This window comes from Antechinus flavipes, chromosome 2, assembly GCF_016432865.1.
Source record: "Antechinus flavipes isolate AdamAnt ecotype Samford, QLD, Australia chromosome 2, AdamAnt_v2, whole genome shotgun sequence".
In the NCBI taxonomy this organism is placed as follows: domain Eukaryota; kingdom Metazoa; phylum Chordata; class Mammalia; order Dasyuromorphia; family Dasyuridae; genus Antechinus; species Antechinus flavipes.
Window position 1 is genome coordinate 332225061 of NC_067399.1, and position 18095 is coordinate 332243155.

The following is an 18095-nucleotide window of genomic DNA, read 5'->3' on the forward strand; positions in this document are numbered from 1 at the left end:
AAAGCATTGGATGTACCTGAATAATAACAAAGTGAAACAGGATTTTTAAGAAACCTGTTGTAGTGCCATCTGTTAGAAGCTTTTGGTAAAGCATATGTATGTTTGTGCTATTATACCCAAAAACTGTCTCAAGAAATTAAGAAGAAATCTTTTTTTTTTTTTTTTTGTCTTTTATTCTTCATCCTTATTATTACCTTAATAATGACCTCATACAATTAAATCTCCTTTAACCAGCATGGTTGTTTTGGACAAGTAAGGTTTCTAGGTAATAGAACTTATTACTTTATATGTTTAAGTTTTTAGTATAATTATTTTTTAAAATTGATTTCTTGCCTCTTTCCCCTACCTCCCAGTTCTCCCCCAAGATATATTACACAGTTTTTCTGACTTTGGAAAAAGAAAATGTAATTATATGTTTATTTTTTGAAAAGGAAGTTTTAGGGTAATGGATTTAGAGCTGAAAGAGATCTAAGTTTATAGCTCATAGTTTGTAGATTTAGAGTTAGAAGGAACCTTGGAGACCTCATTTAGCCCAGCCTTATTTTTCAGATGAAGAAACAGAGGCACCTAGTATGATATATTCACTGCCACATACAGAATAACTGAATTAGCATTTAAACCTAAGTTCTTTAATTCCAAATTTGGCATTTTTTCCCACTGTTCCCATCAGTGGGAATTTCAGGCCATGAACCTCTAGAATATGAGATTTTACTCTTTTTGAACTATTAGAATTTATTTCCCCCACTCTAGGATATTTTTCTTGCTTTGCTCAGTTTTTCTCCCCTGATTCTTAGGTAGTCAAGTAGTTTATTTGTATGTTGTGTTCTGAAAAAAATGATGAGCTCTGTCTTTCTGTGGTATGTACCAACAGTTACTCAGATGTTAGATGTGTTTCAGAATTCTATTTTTCAGCATTTTATTCGTCTTTTGGAATGCTGTTTTGGAGAGGCAGCAGATAGAAAAGTAGAAAGCTAGACCTGACATCTGAAAACTTGAGTTTGAGGGCCTTTCTCACCCTGCTTTCTCCCACTAACAAGTAGGGATAATGTTTGTGCTATTTATCTCATAGGATTGATCTAAAATCATATGAGCATTTGTTCATAAGTAAAAGTGCACTATGTGACCTATTATTATTTCTTTCCAGAACAAATGTTACTAATGTTGGTTAAGTTTCTTTAGCATCTCATGAAAACCTATTTTAATTTATAATATACCTCAGCTTTGAATCTAATCATGGTCTTTTTCTATCAGGGACACAGAACAATTCTTTCTCTGAGAGTGTTAGGAAGAACTTCCTTACCCTGTTCTCTCATTGAATCTAGCAGAGTAACTTTCTTGTCTCCCACTTTTATTATACATTGAGTTATAGGACACTCCGACTTAAAACTTTGGTTTTGAGTATAAAAACTTCCTAATTTAATCCACCATGATTGAGAATTGTCAGTTTTTTCAACAGCAATTCTCTTGGTGGTGGAAGCTGAAGAGATTCCTACAGGAATACTGATTGCAGCTATTTTGGAATTGTGGGGGTGGGGTAGGACTTTTTCTTGTTGGTCTTTGAGTAGGAAGTGAAGACTTTGATGACAGGAAATTTCAGAATTGCAGCAGTAGCTCTGGTAGTGATGGGAATAGATTTCTGATTTTGTAAAGGCTCTACAGGGGGTTGGGAATTTTGGTGGTGGTGATAGAGTAAGGTTCTCAGAAGCAAGGTCTCAAAAGAAACCTTTTAATATGAACTTAACATGTTAATGTCAATGAATAAATTATTTTAAGTTTAAAGCACATAGTTTGTAGATTAATAATTAAAATGAATAAATATGAATATTTCCATATACCAAGAAGTATAGAAAAAAGATGATTATATATAAAACTAAATCTCTACACAGGGCATTTTTTTAGTGTAATATACAACATGGTAGTACCAGAATTGCCCTACTTATTGAATCTTCTTCTGAACTCTTTTGTTCTTTTCTCTATTTTAAAAATATTTTTCTCTCTTTACTGGCATCACTGTTTCCCATACCCTCCTTCCAGAAAAAAAAAAAAAAGATCTTCCTTTATTTAGCAAAAAAAAATTCACACACTGACTGGATCTAAAAATGTTTACTTCAGTCTAACCTCTAACCTATTACCTCTTTCAAAAGGTAAGAGGAATGATTTACATTATTCTTTTGGGATTATAATTGTTCATTGATTAATTTTCCTAAGTCTTTCCTAGTTGTTTTCCTTTGCCATGTTATGTTGTTATTGTTCAGTCATGTTAAACTATCTTAGTCCCATGTGAGCTTTCATGGCAAAGATACTGGAATAATTTACCATTTCCTCCTCCAGCTTGTTTTACAGATGAGGAAACGGTGGCAAACAGAGTAAAGTGACTTGCTCAGGGACATACAGCTAGTAACTTTCTGAGGCCAGATTTGAATTAATGAAGAAGAGTCTTCCTGATTACAGGCCCAACTCTTTGTCTCCTATATCATGTATCTATCTGCCCATCCTAGGTTTCTTTGAATCTGTTCCTTTCATCCTTTCTTTATGATGCAATTTTACTTTACCTTCACGTGCCATGATTTGTTCATCATTTCCCATTTTATGTGTATATACTTGGTTTGCAGGACTTTGCCACAATAGAAAGTGTTATTGTAAATATTTTGTGGTTATGAATAATTTTCCTCTTGAATTTCTTTGGGACTTTTTCTCCTTTGGATTACATGTATATCTGCAGATGATATTTTAGTTGTTTATTTTTATAGTTACATAAAGTAACTCTTGAGTAGTTTGATTGGGATAATAATGACTCTGTAAATTAATTAAGTTATTATGGTTGATTTTAGTATATATATTGGCATGGTCCAACCATGAATAGTTAGTGTCCAATTATTTGAGTTTATTCTAATAGTGTTTTTTAGTTGTACTTATATCCTTTGTGCATCTTAGTAGGGATATTCTCTATTCTTTGCTAATTTTAAATGTGATCTCTCTGCTGGGTTTTGTGACAATACAGAAACACTGTTGATTTTTGTGGATTTATTTTTTGCACTTCAGCTTTGCTAAAGTTATATATTTTTTAAGTAACTGTCGAATTTTAGGTTCTTCTGAGTAAAATATGTGCAGAGTGGAACTTTTGTTTTCTTTTCATGTCTATGCTTATTCCTTATTTTTCTTGTCTTTTTGCTAAAACTGGTATTTCTAAGAGCTATGCTAAAAAGTAGTGATGACAATGTACTGAAATTTTGGAAAGATTTCTAGTGTTTCTATTATTATATATATAGTTTTTATAATATTGAGTCAATTTCGGATCATGGATTAGAGCTAGAAGAGACATTTCAGAATCATTAGTCCAATCTCTATTATTTTACAGAGGTGATAGATTTGCCCAGTGTCACATAGCTAGTAAGTGAATAAGGTATTTGAACCCAGTACTTGGGACATAGTACTTAATAAGTGTTTATTCTTCCCACCCTCTTTTTAAAAGAGCTCCTGCTTAAGTGGACTTGGATAAGCAGGTCATATACAAAATCACTGAAGAACCCTAATATTTACATATTTGTTTTTTTTTTCTGTGTATAGAATTTCCCATTTTAATGCAAAAACTCTGTTAATATAACTCCAGAGTAGCCTTTCACCTAAATTATGAATGACTAAATTTTGTATATCAGAATGAAAATGTTAAATCTCTAGAGTCACTTTGAAGGAAAATTTCATTTGCAGGTTAGAGTTGTAATTTCTTAGATTCTTGAATCATTGTGTTGCGGTTAGACAATTTGTTTATTGTTATTTAATATTTTCAATATTACAATAAAAAACCTATATTTAACTTATGTATGTTTATGTATAGCATAAAGAAATAAAGGTACCCAAGAAGCCAATTGTCAATTATCATAACAAATATACTTATCTTTCTGTTTTGGGGTCCTAAAAAATAGATAATATATTACTGCCAAATTTAAGGAAACTTTGTTTATTTTCTGGTGGTATCTATTAGTCCTAATGAATTTGTAAATTTTGTTATGCTTTTTTAGATTTCCCAGCACCTAAGAGGAAAAGAAGATGCTGAACCAAGAACTTGGACTATATACTTTTATGAAATTTGAATTTCTGGACAATTAACATCTTTATGTGATGAACATAAAGAATGAAAATATTAAAACCAGCTGTTCCCGTATTTCTTCTGCACTACCACAACAATTCTTCATGGAAAAATTGGTTTCTGCTGGTCTTTATATGCATTCAAAATTGCCTTAACATAGTTGTGGCCATGTTAATTATTATATATTATTATTTTAAATTAAACTTTAATTTAGCTGGAATGTGTATTGCATTGTACTTAGTAATAATTTTTGACTTGAAAGGAATCATATATCTAATATAGATGGGTAAGTGCAATAAATATATTTTTCTTCATTACTACTAGATTATAAATTCAATGAGATAAAGTCCAATGCTCAGCACAATGCTTTGCATACTGTAGGTACTTAATAAAATGTTGGAAATAGGAATAGCAAGTTCTTAAAAAAGGTTGAATTGAAATGTTTTGATTTATTTTTACAAGAAACTTCTATTGATAGTTCCTACTGTCAAGATCATAACTAGTTGCTATTTTATTATCAACCTAACTTTATTGTGTACCATTATTAGTTACTTTAAAGTCTCCTTTGTTTTAGTGACCTTTAAATATCCAGATCATGAAAATAATATATTGACTAATCTTGAGTACAAGGATATTGTAATATATATTATTTCTTAAGGAGTTATTAAAAGCCTTTCAAATAAAATTTTAAATGAACAAAAAAGATCATATGGTTGATCATGCTAGAAAGATTTCTTTTATGTTACTGACAATGGTGTGTCTATTTTCAAAGAAAAAAGGCTTTTAAAAAAGCTAACCTAAGAATGGAGAAACTTCTTTTCAGTAATCCAGTTACTTGGTATAATGAATTCTTTGGGCATGGCAATCCATAAAATGAATAAAAAATTAAAATGCCCCTTAGTACTTGGGGATCTTTTTTCATATCTGTTGTGATGGTAATGCTGTTGGACAAAGTGCTAAGAATTCCAATATTTTTAGGCAGATTATAAAAATTAATTTAGCTGTTGGTTTCTTAAATGTGGAATAATTATCTCTTGACCATTAAGCGAATAATACTAATTGAAGAATTGAATCATAATTTTGACATTTTCATTGTAATAAAATTAAGAGACTTTAATTTTAAGTAAAAGATTAATTAGTTCTTCTTAAGTAAGGAAAGGAGCTACTTGCAGTTGGTTCTTATAATGTGTCCTAAGCCATTTATAGCATGGAATATGTGGTTACCTTGCAGTACTCAGATAAACATTTATAAGACTGTCTTGAAAATAATTGTCACATGTACTACATATATTGCTTTAGGATCAGAAGAAAAAAATTCTATGAAAAAACTCATGATACTTATAAAATTATATATTTGGTGACTTCAGGGAAAAGATAAGGTGAACATCTAAGGAGAGTAGCAAAAATTGTGTTGGAAAAGTATGATTTAGTGTTAAATAGAAATCTTATATGGAATATTATCTTCAAGAAGAGAATTGAGAAACATTTACTATGAAAGGTACCAAATAATATCACAAAAATGAATATTGAATTTATTTAAATAGGAATCTACTACTTGGCAATATGGGAGTTATTTTTGAATCAACTGTTTTGGTAGAATCAGACTGATATACTTGGTTTCCAGGACTTTGCCACAATAGAAAGTGTTATTGTAAATATTTTATTAGATATTAGAGCAAAGGTCAAAAGCAATTAAACATGTGAAGCATTGGCATGAAATTGAGGCAGTTTATAATCTGATGTTTTAAGTTATTGCTGCCTAAAAATGGGATATAGTCCTTTTTCATGATGGCAAAATATTGGAAATTAATGGGATACCCATCAGTTGGGGAATGTAATGAATGAAACATTCATAACCAGATAAAGAACTGATGTACTCTGAATGTAGATTGAAGTATATTTTTCGATTATTATTTTTGTTTCCCCCATTTTGATTTGTTGCTTCTTCCACAATTATGACATATGGAAATATTTTACATGATAGTACATATATAAACTATATTAAACTTTATCATCTTTGGGAGAAGGAAAGGGAGGGAGGGAGGGAGAAAAATGTGGAATTCAAAATCTTATAAAAATGAATGCTAAAATTTTCTTGATGTGTAGCTGGGGAAAATGCTATTTTTAAAAAGATGGGAAATAGATTCTTAAGATAAACTAGTTTTGTAAAGAAGTTTTAAAAAATTTTGTCAAGTGCCACATTGAGGGATAAAAAGTGCCCAGGGAGTGGGGTTAGAGCAAACAGGTCTTCCCACAACTACATGAACAAAGATCTGAAAAGAGTGCCAGATAGCACATGTTCTTTGTTTTCCACAGGACTGGATTTCTCCATCATGCCCTATGTTTGTCTTCCCAGCCTTTCCCCCTTGAGGTCAGGGGCTATCTTTGCAGTGCTTAACACAAGGCCTGGAACATAATAATATAGGCCTTTAATAAAATACTTGTTTTAGATGGAGTAGTGATCTGAAATCCAGGGAGAAACTATAATGAGTCATCAGCACAAGATTCAACCTACAAGCAAATGATTCAGAAATGTGGAACAAAGACAGGTTAAGGATCATGAAACCAGATCCTGGATGCAGAACCAGGATAATAGCTATCTTAGACCTAACTTTTGGGTGAAGAAAAGGGTCTTAGTATTGTTGCATCTATCTCTGATCCTCAGAGAGTAGGTTTGAAGTTCAGGACTCAGTTTCTGGATAGAGTTCTATCTAGCTAGATAGAAAGACTCTTGGACTCTGTCCCAAGACATGGTCTCTAAATTCTTACTTGGGAGCTGGAAGGAATGCTAATAGGAGAATCTGAGACTCAGCTCTCAGACATTGGGACTTTGATGCTGTTGCTATTATCTTAACCATGAAACAAAAAATATTGTAATCAGACTTTTTCAGGAGAAAAGGGCCATGGCTGTTTCTCTGACCTGGGACCTAAATACTGTCAGGATGATAGCTCTGTCACTAGAACAATAGGCAAGACAAGCCGCAATTATACAGGATCATGATGGTGCCACTAGAAATGCTCAGAGTCTTGCCCTAAACAAAATCCCAATTTGGGAAATATGAAAGAATGGGAAACAAAAGCTAAGTTATGATAAGGGTGCCCAAGATACATGATCTAAAAATAAAAGGGCATGTTTTCAAGAAATCAAGAGTATGAAAGAAATTATTCAGATCTATAGTTTCTATAGAGGCATGTATTCTGTAGAAAGAATTTGTGATAAGGAATACTGATCACAAAAGATTAATTGGACAATTTTGATTACATAAAATTGGGATATTTTGTATAAACATGGTTGATGTAGCCAAAAATAAGAGAATAAATAACTGGGGAGAAAAGATCTTTGAAGCAAATTTATTTGATAAAGGTTTCATTTCCAAGATATATAAAGAACTGATCAACATTTATAACTAAAATCCTATCCAAAATCGATAAATGATTGAAGGATAATAGCAGTTTCCAAGGGAAGAAATCCAAACCATAATTCTATAAAGGGACTGCATTTACCAGTGTTTCCCCCACAACCTGAATCAGTCATATATTACTCCCTAAAGACTTTGTAATATTGGTTAGGTTCACTATTTCTTTCCCTCTTACCCCTATGCCTTCCCCAGGGATTGATTTTCTTTAAAAGAAGACAAGGCTTTCTCAAAGATATTGATGCAGCTTTCTGATCACCTAAGTATATAAATCTATGTGTGTGGTATCTGGGTTTCTCAGATTTGGTGGATACCAACTGAATACCATTTGAGTCATGTTATATTCTAATCTTTTTCCATAAGGAGGCAAGAGAGGCCATTTCTACCATAGCTGAAGCTAAGTGTCACCTTGTTACATGTTCCTGCTATGTTGGAGCAAAGTAAACTTTGCAACTATTAAATGACTTAATTCATCTCCAAATTGAACCTGAACTATTAAGGGGATAGTGACAGCTAGGTGGCAAGTGAATGAAGTGCTGGGGCTGGAATCGGGAACACCTTCAAATTTGGCTTCAGCATACTAGCTGTATGACCCTGGACAAGACACAACACTATTTGCCAGTTTCCTGATTTTTAAATTGAGCCCGAGAAGGGAAAGGCAAACCACTCTAGTATCTTTGCCAAGAAAAGCCCAAATGAGATCATGGAAAGTGAGACAGGACTGAAATGACTGAACAACAAACCGGGTGCTAGCATTATGTTCATTACTAATTTGAAATAGTGCTTTTGACAAGAATGCCCAGTGGCTTACACCATGGCTGAGTTGAGGGAAAGGCACTGAGAATCCAAAGGATAGGATGTTTGGATGGCCAAACACCAACCAGTGATTCATGATTACAAGTCCTTTTGGTCATAAATGGAGAATCTTTTCAATGAGTAGGCTTTGGATGCAGAACAGTAACTCAGTAGATGGAGGACACTGAGAGGCAGGATATTGATAGTATGTATTAAGTAGAAACATTAGACCACTCTTTCAGGGTTAGCAGTCCAACTTCTGTCTGATGGCAGAACTACTGGATAGAGAATAATAACTAGGGAATACTGGACTTGATACTATCAAGCTCCCATAGTCCTCTTTCTGAATGCAGATGGTTCACTCCATCACAAGTCTCTTGGAATTGGCCAGAATCACCTCATTGTTGAAAAGAGCCACTTTTTTAGTCACTTCACTTAGCATCAATTCATGTGAGTCTCTACAGAAGATAGGATATTCTGAAATATCCTGCTAATTGTTTCTTATGGAAAATAATATTTCATAATGCATCCATGGACCTCAATTTTCCATAATTTTTTACTGAGTAGAGTTTGGTTTGAAAAATAGATTCTATTGGTCCTTCCATAAGTATTCAATACATATATTTATAACTTACTCAGCCATTCCCCAACTGATGGGCATCCACTCAGTTTCCAGTTCCCTGCCACTATAAAAAAGGGCTGCTGGAAACATTTTCTACACGTGGGCCCTTTTCCTTTTGTTATGATCTCTTTGGGATACAGACCCAGTAGAAACTCTGCCGGATCAAAGGATATGCACAGGTTGATAGCCCTTTGGGCTCTCATTTTCAATCAGTAAAAATTTACTGTCTTCCCTCCCCTTAAGAATCTGCCCTTCTTTTACAAATTAAAATTAAAATTAAAGAAAAAACAAATCCCCTGTTACATACACATATAGTCAATCAAAACACATTTCTGCATTGAAGGTTCATTTTTTAACATTAATATTCTCCTAGTGATGCTGAATGTTTTAGTGGCATGAAATTCAACATTTTCCAAAGACTCAAAAATTTGAGTGTTATTCAAAGAATAGAAGAGGTTCATGGTGGATGACAAGGTTGCAAATTGTTACTAGTGAAGAATTGCACTAAACATTGTAAACATTAGTATCCAAGAGAAAAGTAACTGTAAAAAGATGGTGGACTGGTCATGTAGCAAGAATGAGAGCATCTATAATAAGATGGTGTTTATACATGGTCTGAAAAGTGTCTTTTTCACTATTCAGCCATTATCACTGTGGAATTGGAATTAAGACATATGATACCAGAGGAACATTTTTCATTTTCCTTTGTTTCATGTGTTGCTTGGTATTTATATACTTGATTCAGAAGAATGGAATTTTCTGGAAAATGGAATCTTGAAATGTGGTTTCATTAAAAAAAACACTTAAATTCTTTTTTTTTTTTTTTTTTTTAATTCTCAGTGACTTAAAGGTAAAGGTTATTTATGATCTGTCCATAGAGTTCTCAATTCCCTGTAATTTCTTACTGAGAACAGTTTGGTTTGAAAAATAGATTTTATTGGTCCTTCAATAAACATAAACATAATAAAACCACTAATGTGTATTGTGTTTTTATCAATACTTTTTTATAAAATTTCATTTTCATTATATTTCCTTCTATGCCTAGCATTTAAATAAATAATAAAAATTTGGATCTTTGGAGATAGAACTCTAACTCATCTGATCTCCATAATGTCTAGATCACTTGGTTTAAATGTCATTACAACATTAGCCTAGTATTTCTTGATTGTTAATATTATGAATTCAGTTAAAACAGCAAATATAAAACATGGAAATATTTAGAAAAATTGCATATTTAACATATGTCAGATTGCTTGCTGTCCTGAAGAGGGGGGGAAAGAGGAGAGGGAGAAAAATTAGGAACACAAGGCTTTGCAAAGATGAATGTTGAAAACTATTTTTGTATTTGGAAAAATAAAATACTATTAAAAAACCCCGGTTGCCCCAATACATTACTAGGAGGATAATGTGTAATGAGATACTTTTACCATCAAGATGAGCTCTGATCCAATCTTTACTATATTACTGAATCTGGTTTCTCAGCCTCACAACTTAGAGAAAAGTAGTTAACTATCCAAAGAAACATTAAGAGCCCAAAGGATGTTTAAAGTTTCATAAAACAGATCTATAAGAGTCTGATTAAGTTGGGTGGTGCAGCAGATAGAATGCCATATCTGAAGTTGGAAGATTCATCTTCCTGAGTTTTACATCTGGCCTCTGACCTTAGCTGTGTGACCCTAGGAATATATATATATATGTGTGTGTGTGTGTGTGTGTGTGTGTGTGTGTGTATATATATATATGTATATATATTTTTATATATATATTTTTACAAAGATGATACTTTATTATTGTTGTTGTTCTTTTAAACCTGTTATGGGAATAGAAAAGTGTGGCATTTTGGGGTTTTTTGAGGGAATATTTCTTAACTTTGAATACTCAGTTTTCTTATCTGTAAAATGAAGGAAATAGTAAACCAATCTGGTATCTTCCAGGAAAACCCCAAGATGATCTCACAAAAGGATCAGACATGAGGGAACAACAACAGACTGTACATACTTTTTGATTCAGGGATACTATAGGTAGATCTACACTTCAAAAAGATCAAATAAAGAACGGGAATACTCATTTATACAAAAATACGGACAGCATTGTTTCTGTAGTAGCAAAGACCTGGAAACTTAGGTTTCCTCCATCATGGAATGACTAAATAAATTACGGCATATAAATGCAATGAAATAATATTGTGTTGTCAGAAATGAAAAGGAGAAATCTGGGAAGATATGTATTAACTGATGCAGATTAAAATGAGCAGAACCAGGTGAACAATTACAACACTGTAAACACAAACGACCTTGAAAGACTGGAGTATTCTGATTAATGTAATGAGCGGTTAAATTCCACATGCCCTTATCTTTAGGTAGGTACAAGCAGAAGACGTGTCATCTCTTTTCTCAAAAGGATTGCGAGAGGTTTGGAAAACTATAAGTTAGCACGATGCTGGGGAGGCATCCTCAAAAATTCTGGGGCCAGAGAAGCCCTTAAGAATCTCCCAGTTGTTGCATTGTTTGGGGGCGGGAGGAGGGGATGAAGAGATGAAAGGAGGAGAGAGGATGCGAAACTGGAGAGATAGATCCCTTAATGGGCTAACCGAGTGAGATATCTGGCGGCATTTTCGTGGGGTCAGTTCCGCTGTGACCACTGGGTCTTCCTCCAGCAGCTGCGACCCAGGGGAACTGAGGCTGCAGCGGCCGCTTTTAGATGCCAGGAAAAGAGTGCAGAGCAGGACTAGGAGGAAGCACGGCTTGGCGCTTGGCAGCGGCCGAAAACTAGGGAAGGAGAGCTCGCGGCGCATAAACCCCGGCGGCCTTACGGGCGCCGAAAGCACAGCACTGCGTAAAGTCCCTTACTGGGCTTGAAGCCATGGCTACTGACAGTAAGTGTCCGAATAACGCAGAGTTGGGGTGGGGGAGTGATTTGGGTAGGCGGGCGTCGTTGAGATGCCTTTGGATTACTCTTCCCAGCTAATCAAAGATAAATCCTTCCACTGGTCCCTTCCCCCATTTGCCTCCAGCTCCCCATCTGCCTCTCTGCCCCCGACAGTACAAGAAGCTAGCTAGAGATGTACTACTTCCCTGGCAACCAGTGCTTGGTACTCCATCTTCGTCACCGAGGCTGTTCTGGCCCAGTTGCAGCTAAGTGTAGGATAGTGCTCGGTCCTTTGAGGTGTGTGTGGAGGAATGGTGCTTGCAAATTGTTGGAGGCTTTCTACGGAGAAGTGGAAATGGCTATATGTCGTTGGACAGATAACTCTGGTTGGTCAGCTTGAGAAGCTACAGTGCCTCTGAATGGCAGATCCCCAAGAAGCCCTCCTATATTCCCACGTATCAGTTAGATTCCTGTTGTGTATTTTTTGGTTTGAGGTTTGTCTTGGGCATAGAGACTTCTCTTTGGGTTCCTTGTCATTGTTTTTTTTAAACTAAAAAAAGTTTTAAAAAATTAAAAGTGTGACATCTTTGAGCATTGCCTAATGTACAAGTCACAGATTCTAAATTCCACCCCGTAACCTCCCCCATTCCCCCCATGCCAGGATCTTGTTGACTAAGAAATGATTAATAGTGGTGTGTAGAAACAATGCTGAAACTACTGAATGAAGGAAGGTGAGGTCATTGTGCTGGCAAAGACTTTGCTGGCACTTAGCATCATAGGTTGTTTTCAGTGCTTTTGAAAATATCATCAAATTTATAAAAGCCCATTAAGTCAAAAGCTTATGGGGAATTCCCTTAGCCTCCATACATCCATATGTATTTATTATGGTCCACTGTGTCAGATCATCTAGCTAGCTGTAGGATATGTTAAAAAAATGAAACAGACTAGGGTCTTGCTCTAACGGTGCTGATACTTCAGTAGGGGATAAAACACCAACCTAGATAAGGTTTAGTATGCAAGTTATATAAGAACCAAGAGTCCCCATTTGTTTATATTTATATAAATAAGGACAAAGTAAGCTTCCTTTGTGTGGCTCCTTAAGGGATAGTTGTTACCCATTTCAGGGTGCAAGGAAGTCTTTTGAAGGAGCCTTTTTTCAGTGTCAGGAAGAACTGATTAATTCAAAGAAATTCAGGTATTTGTTGCCCAATGTTGTTAAACTGGAAACTTAAGTATAGATGAGAACTGAATTTCTAGATATAGGCTTAAGGAATTCTGGAAGTGTCCAGTTGTTGGAACAAGCCATCTTGTGGGAGAATCTGTGTGCTTCTAGACTTTCTTAAGATATTCTATTTTAATTAAAATTTTCACTTTTTTTTTTTACAAACTTGATGAGCATCAACAAACTTGCACATTTCAATATACAAAGAAAAACATAAAAATAGGATTGTGTATGAAACTATGAACTTCTCTTATGTATGGATATCGTCTTACTAGGTACAGTTTGTGAATTTTTTAAGCATAACATGGCAGCTCAAACCTTGCCCTGCTTGTCTGTATTCCATTCTGAACTTCTTTCTGTTTTCTGTTTATTTTAAATGACTCATGTATGCTATTTTCTTTCTTTCTCCCTTTTTTAGTACTTCTAAATCTCATTTTGTTCTTACATCAACCCTGCAAGACAGGGACTATTATTATTCCCATTTTATAGATGAGAGAATTAAGGAAGACAGAGGGTAAGTGATTTACTCAGGATCAAACGACTTATAAGTTTCTGAGGTTGAATTTGAGCTTCCTGGAACAAATCCAGTGCTTTATACAATAGGCCATCTACTAGCTAATTCTATTACTGATGATTTGCAACATTTTTTCACATGATTGTTGATAACTTGAATTTCTTCATCTGAGAAGTGACTTTTCATATCCCTTTACCATTTGTCTACTGGAGAATGGCTCTTGTTCTTATATATTTAAATCAATTCTATACACCTCTCAGATATCACAACTTTAATTACTATAAAAATATTGACGTTTATCTTCTTTTTAAATAGATTAATTTTATTTGGCATCAAAACTTTTCAAGGTTGTTTAATCACAATTGCATATTGATTAACTTCTACATTTAAAACTATCATAGTTCTAAAGATTATTGCTGTAACAGTACAGCATTACAGATTACTGTAACACAGTTTGAGATAGAAGCCTTTCTTTTTCCTCTCTCCTTTTTAAATTATTTCCTTTGTGATTCTTGATATTTTATTTCTCTGCAAATTAAGATATGAGAAGGAAATACAGGCTGGATTTGGGAAACAATATTCTGTAGAAGACTACAGCTTTACAATCATATAATTGACAAAAGTGATTAAGGAATGCAAGATTCCATTGTGATTATTGTTTATTGATTATTAAAAATTTTTGATGTAGGTAGATCAAAGTAGCATCTTAAAGGCTGTCCTGCAAGCTGACTCAAGCATATGTCAAAATCATATAAGACTCTGTGAAAGATGTAAAAGATGTACAAGAAGAGGAAAAGGGTTTATCCATATAAAAACATTTATAGCAGCTCTTTTTGTGGTGACAAAGAACACACTAAGTGGCTGCCCATCAATTAGGAGGAGTAGCAATAAATTATGGTTCAAGGGAAAAATCTGATTCACTGCCTATTTTGTAGCATTTGAGAAATAATAATGATTTTTACATTTTAAAATGCAATGAAGCTTAAAAATTAAAAACCAGTCTTGGTTTGTAGGTAATCCAAAAACAGATAGCAGGACTATCTTTGTGATATTGGGTAAGTCAAGTAACCCCAACTTTGGCAGGTGATACTATTCTGTTGATTTCTTGAAGTCTAAGAACATTGTAAAGCCTCCTAAGGGGGATCTATAATGATTCCAAAGAGTGCAGTTTTATTATCCACCCAAGAAAAAACAATATGGATAAAGAATTCTTGGAGCATAACAAATTCTACTTTTCTCAATTTAACTCTGAGAATTTTTGTGTTTCAATCATATTTTTTATAAACAACATATTGTGAATGCTATTTTATAATTCAATCTGCTACACTTTTTATGGATGAGTTTATCCCAATTCACTTTATGGTTAAGATTAGTTGTATATTGCCTCTTATGATTTTTTTCTCTCACCCTTCCCCTTTGCAAAGAAGAGAAAGAGAAATCTGCCAACATTAGTAATCGATAATTAAAGTGTTTTATATCTCCTTTTGTCCTTCCCTTCTTCCCTCATTTATCTCTGGATTTTATACTTTATCTTTTTTTTAGTTGCCCTTTATAATAAATTCTCTGAAATTAAAGTTGGAGTTTGTTGTGACTGTTCATTTCTTGGCTACCCTCCTTCTAATAGCCTGTTTTCTTTCATAGTGCTCTCATGTTTCCTTGTTTTTCTGTTGACCTTAATGCATTTCTATATCAAATTATCTTTCCCTGTCTCAGATATACTGTCTGTGTCTGTCATCCTAATTTATCCAGTTCAAACAAGAATAAAGTTATTAGAATGCTATTCCTTTCAACCTGTCCTCCCTATTTGTATTATCTTCTTTTCATGAACCTCAATTATAAGAAAAACAAGTCCCTCTTATTTCTTCCTCATTTCTTCTTTATAGTGTTTTTCACCCTCCTTTTTTTCTTGTCTTAAAACCAACAAAAAGAGCAAAATCACACTTGTTCCCAATGTTTGCATATTTAAATCCCTTTGCTACTTTTGAAGACATTAGAATCTTAAAGGAACTCTTATTCTTCTCCTTTCTTGCAATCATTCAAAAGTGGATTACTTTTCTAGATTTTTCTTACCTCTTGAATTTGCCATTTACTCAGTTTTGGGCCTTAGCAGAAAAATGTTAAAGTCCTCAATTCTATCAAAATCCATTTTTTCTTCTGAAAGGTTTGAATAATTTACAAGCAATTTCTTACTTGGATAAGGTTTTTGTTCTTTTTTCTTTTGTCTATTAATACTTTCCCTTATAATTTTCCTCCTGAACTCTAATTTCATTTGTTTTTGTTGTTTATCCTTCATTTTCTAAGAAGACCAATGACATCCAAAGGGTTATGGTTTTATATACATACATACATACATATTTTTTTCCAAAGTTTACCCATTATTTCTTCTAGTCATTTTTGTAGTTGTGATGTCCACATCATTACTTCCATTGACATTATGGTGTATAGAGGATCATAAAGCATAAATTTAGGAATAGAAAAGATCTTAATTAGAGGTCATGTAGTCCAATCCCCTCATTTTACAGATGAGGAATTGCAGCTGAGAGAATTTGTCAGTCAACTAGCCTTTGACTTGCTCGTTGTCACATAGGTAGTAAGTATCTGTGGAGGAATTTGAATACAGGTTTATATGATTCCAAACTCAGCATTCTATCCATTTTGCAAAACTGGGATTTCTTCAGGCCTTCCACTGTAGAATCCTCCTGGTATTGATACTCTCCTTCTCAAGAATGGATGCTTTTTTCCAGAATTCTGAATTCTTTACTTTGATAGAGTTACTTTATTTATCAGGATCACTGCTCATTGTTCTGTCCTTAAGGAAGAACACAGAACACAATCTCAAACTGTGGCTTGGGATTCTCTCAGGAATCATATGTTCTTATTGATATGTGCTTGTATCCACAACTCCACAAGGTGTGAAAGAGAGAGAATTCTAAGGAAGAGAAAGTGTTGGATATGTTCTCAAATATAAAAAGTTGAAAGAGAGAGAAAAGTTGGAGTCATTTCTATTTTTAATTATGTCATTGTGTGGAGGGAGACAGAGATAGTTCTTTCTGCTTCAAATAACAGTTATTTTCATGCAATCCCAATTAGTAGTTGTGTCCTCCAAAAGCACCACACTAGGATGTATGTTCAGTATCACAAGAAATAGCCCTTTCCTACAAATATTTATTACTGTAATTTTATCAAATGGATTTAGAGATTGAATTGATTAGGGCTAAGATGGTTTTTTTGTCAACCTTTTGTTATATGTACTTAAAATATTTTGATGGCAACTTGTGCTAATAAAGAAATATAACACTGGCAAGATTATATTCATATAACCTATATTATGTTATTTAAGAATAAGTTCAAAGGTAGAAATTGAATTTGTAAAGAATGTTCAGTTCTTCAATCAAGACTTTTTTATCACTCACAAGAATTATCCTTTTCTTTTGAGATATTTGATGGCCCCTGACATTTTTATTGAGATAAAAAAAATTAAAAGAAAAAGCAGAAGAAAAGGGATCAGTAAGTAAATGGAAAGAATGACAATTATCTCTATTGTAAAATAACGTTTCTTGAAATGTTAGAACTCCATGTGTTCCCTAGTAACAAGTACTAATAATTTTTTTGTTTTTAATAAGACTTTTTGAAAGTCTTCTTCCTTTTGTAACATTTTTGAAATAGCTTTCTTTTTGGATGTTTATTTTCAAAGTCACCTTTGTCTGTTTATCTTAATTTTAAAATTTTCAACATGACAAATATATGAAGATTTTCATATAAAAGAACAGAAATGTAAAATTATAAAACAATGAATCTTTATTGAAATGTATGTTTTAAAAATATATAATAATTTAAATATATCTTAGGTTAAAAGTCTCTAGGCTCTATTGTCTTCTAGTAGAGATAATACTAATGCTAGCTTTTATATATTTACCATATTAAGGCATGGTCTACTTATTCTTGTTATTTTTTTTTCTTTCAGTGACTATATTAATATAAATTATCACATTATTTCATGACCTATGGTGCCTGAAATAATAATATAGTTTCCTTTCTTACTTCTTATATCAATGACAATTCTTATTACTAGATATGTGACCCTGGGCAAATCACTTACTCCTATCTTTCTCTGTTCTCTTGTTTGTAAAATATAGGTAATAAAATCAATTATCTTCCATGGTTATAGTGAAAATAAAATGAATTGATATTTTCAAATCACTTTATAAACCTTAGGTCTCTCTCTTAGCTATTATTATTAATTGTTCTTTTGCTGTTGCTTTGTCTGACATCATGATTGCTACTTCTGCTTTTTAAAATTTGCCTGAAGCAAAATACATTTTGTTCCAGCTTCTTATTTTAATTTTGTGTCTATTTTTCAAATGTATTCTTTGTAGAAAATATGTCCAATAAACATCTTAAACCAAATATGTCTAAAATTGAACTCTTTTCTCTTTAAATTCCTCCCAGAAATCCCTTCAGATTTTCCCTATTATTGTCAAGGATTCCAGCAATGGTTCACATTTTAGATATCATCAATCCTCACTCTATTTCACCCCCCTAATCTGATCTGTTCCCCAAACCTATGGATT

The 18095-nt window shown here is 33.4% G+C and overlaps 1 protein-coding gene across 1 annotated transcript in view; it reads left to right on the plus strand.

The window, feature by feature from the left end:
* SNAPC1 (small nuclear RNA activating complex polypeptide 1) overlaps positions 1 to 9892 on the plus strand; it is a 36514-nt gene extending 26622 nt beyond the window's left edge. The window contains exon 9 of the mRNA XM_051977785.1: positions 4020 to 9892. Coding sequence (XP_051833745.1) covers positions 4020 to 4054 — 35 coding nt within the window. The 3' untranslated portion in view covers positions 4055 to 9892. The remainder of the gene's footprint in view (positions 1 to 4019) is intronic.
* Positions 9893 to 18095: the final 8203 nt, after the last annotated feature.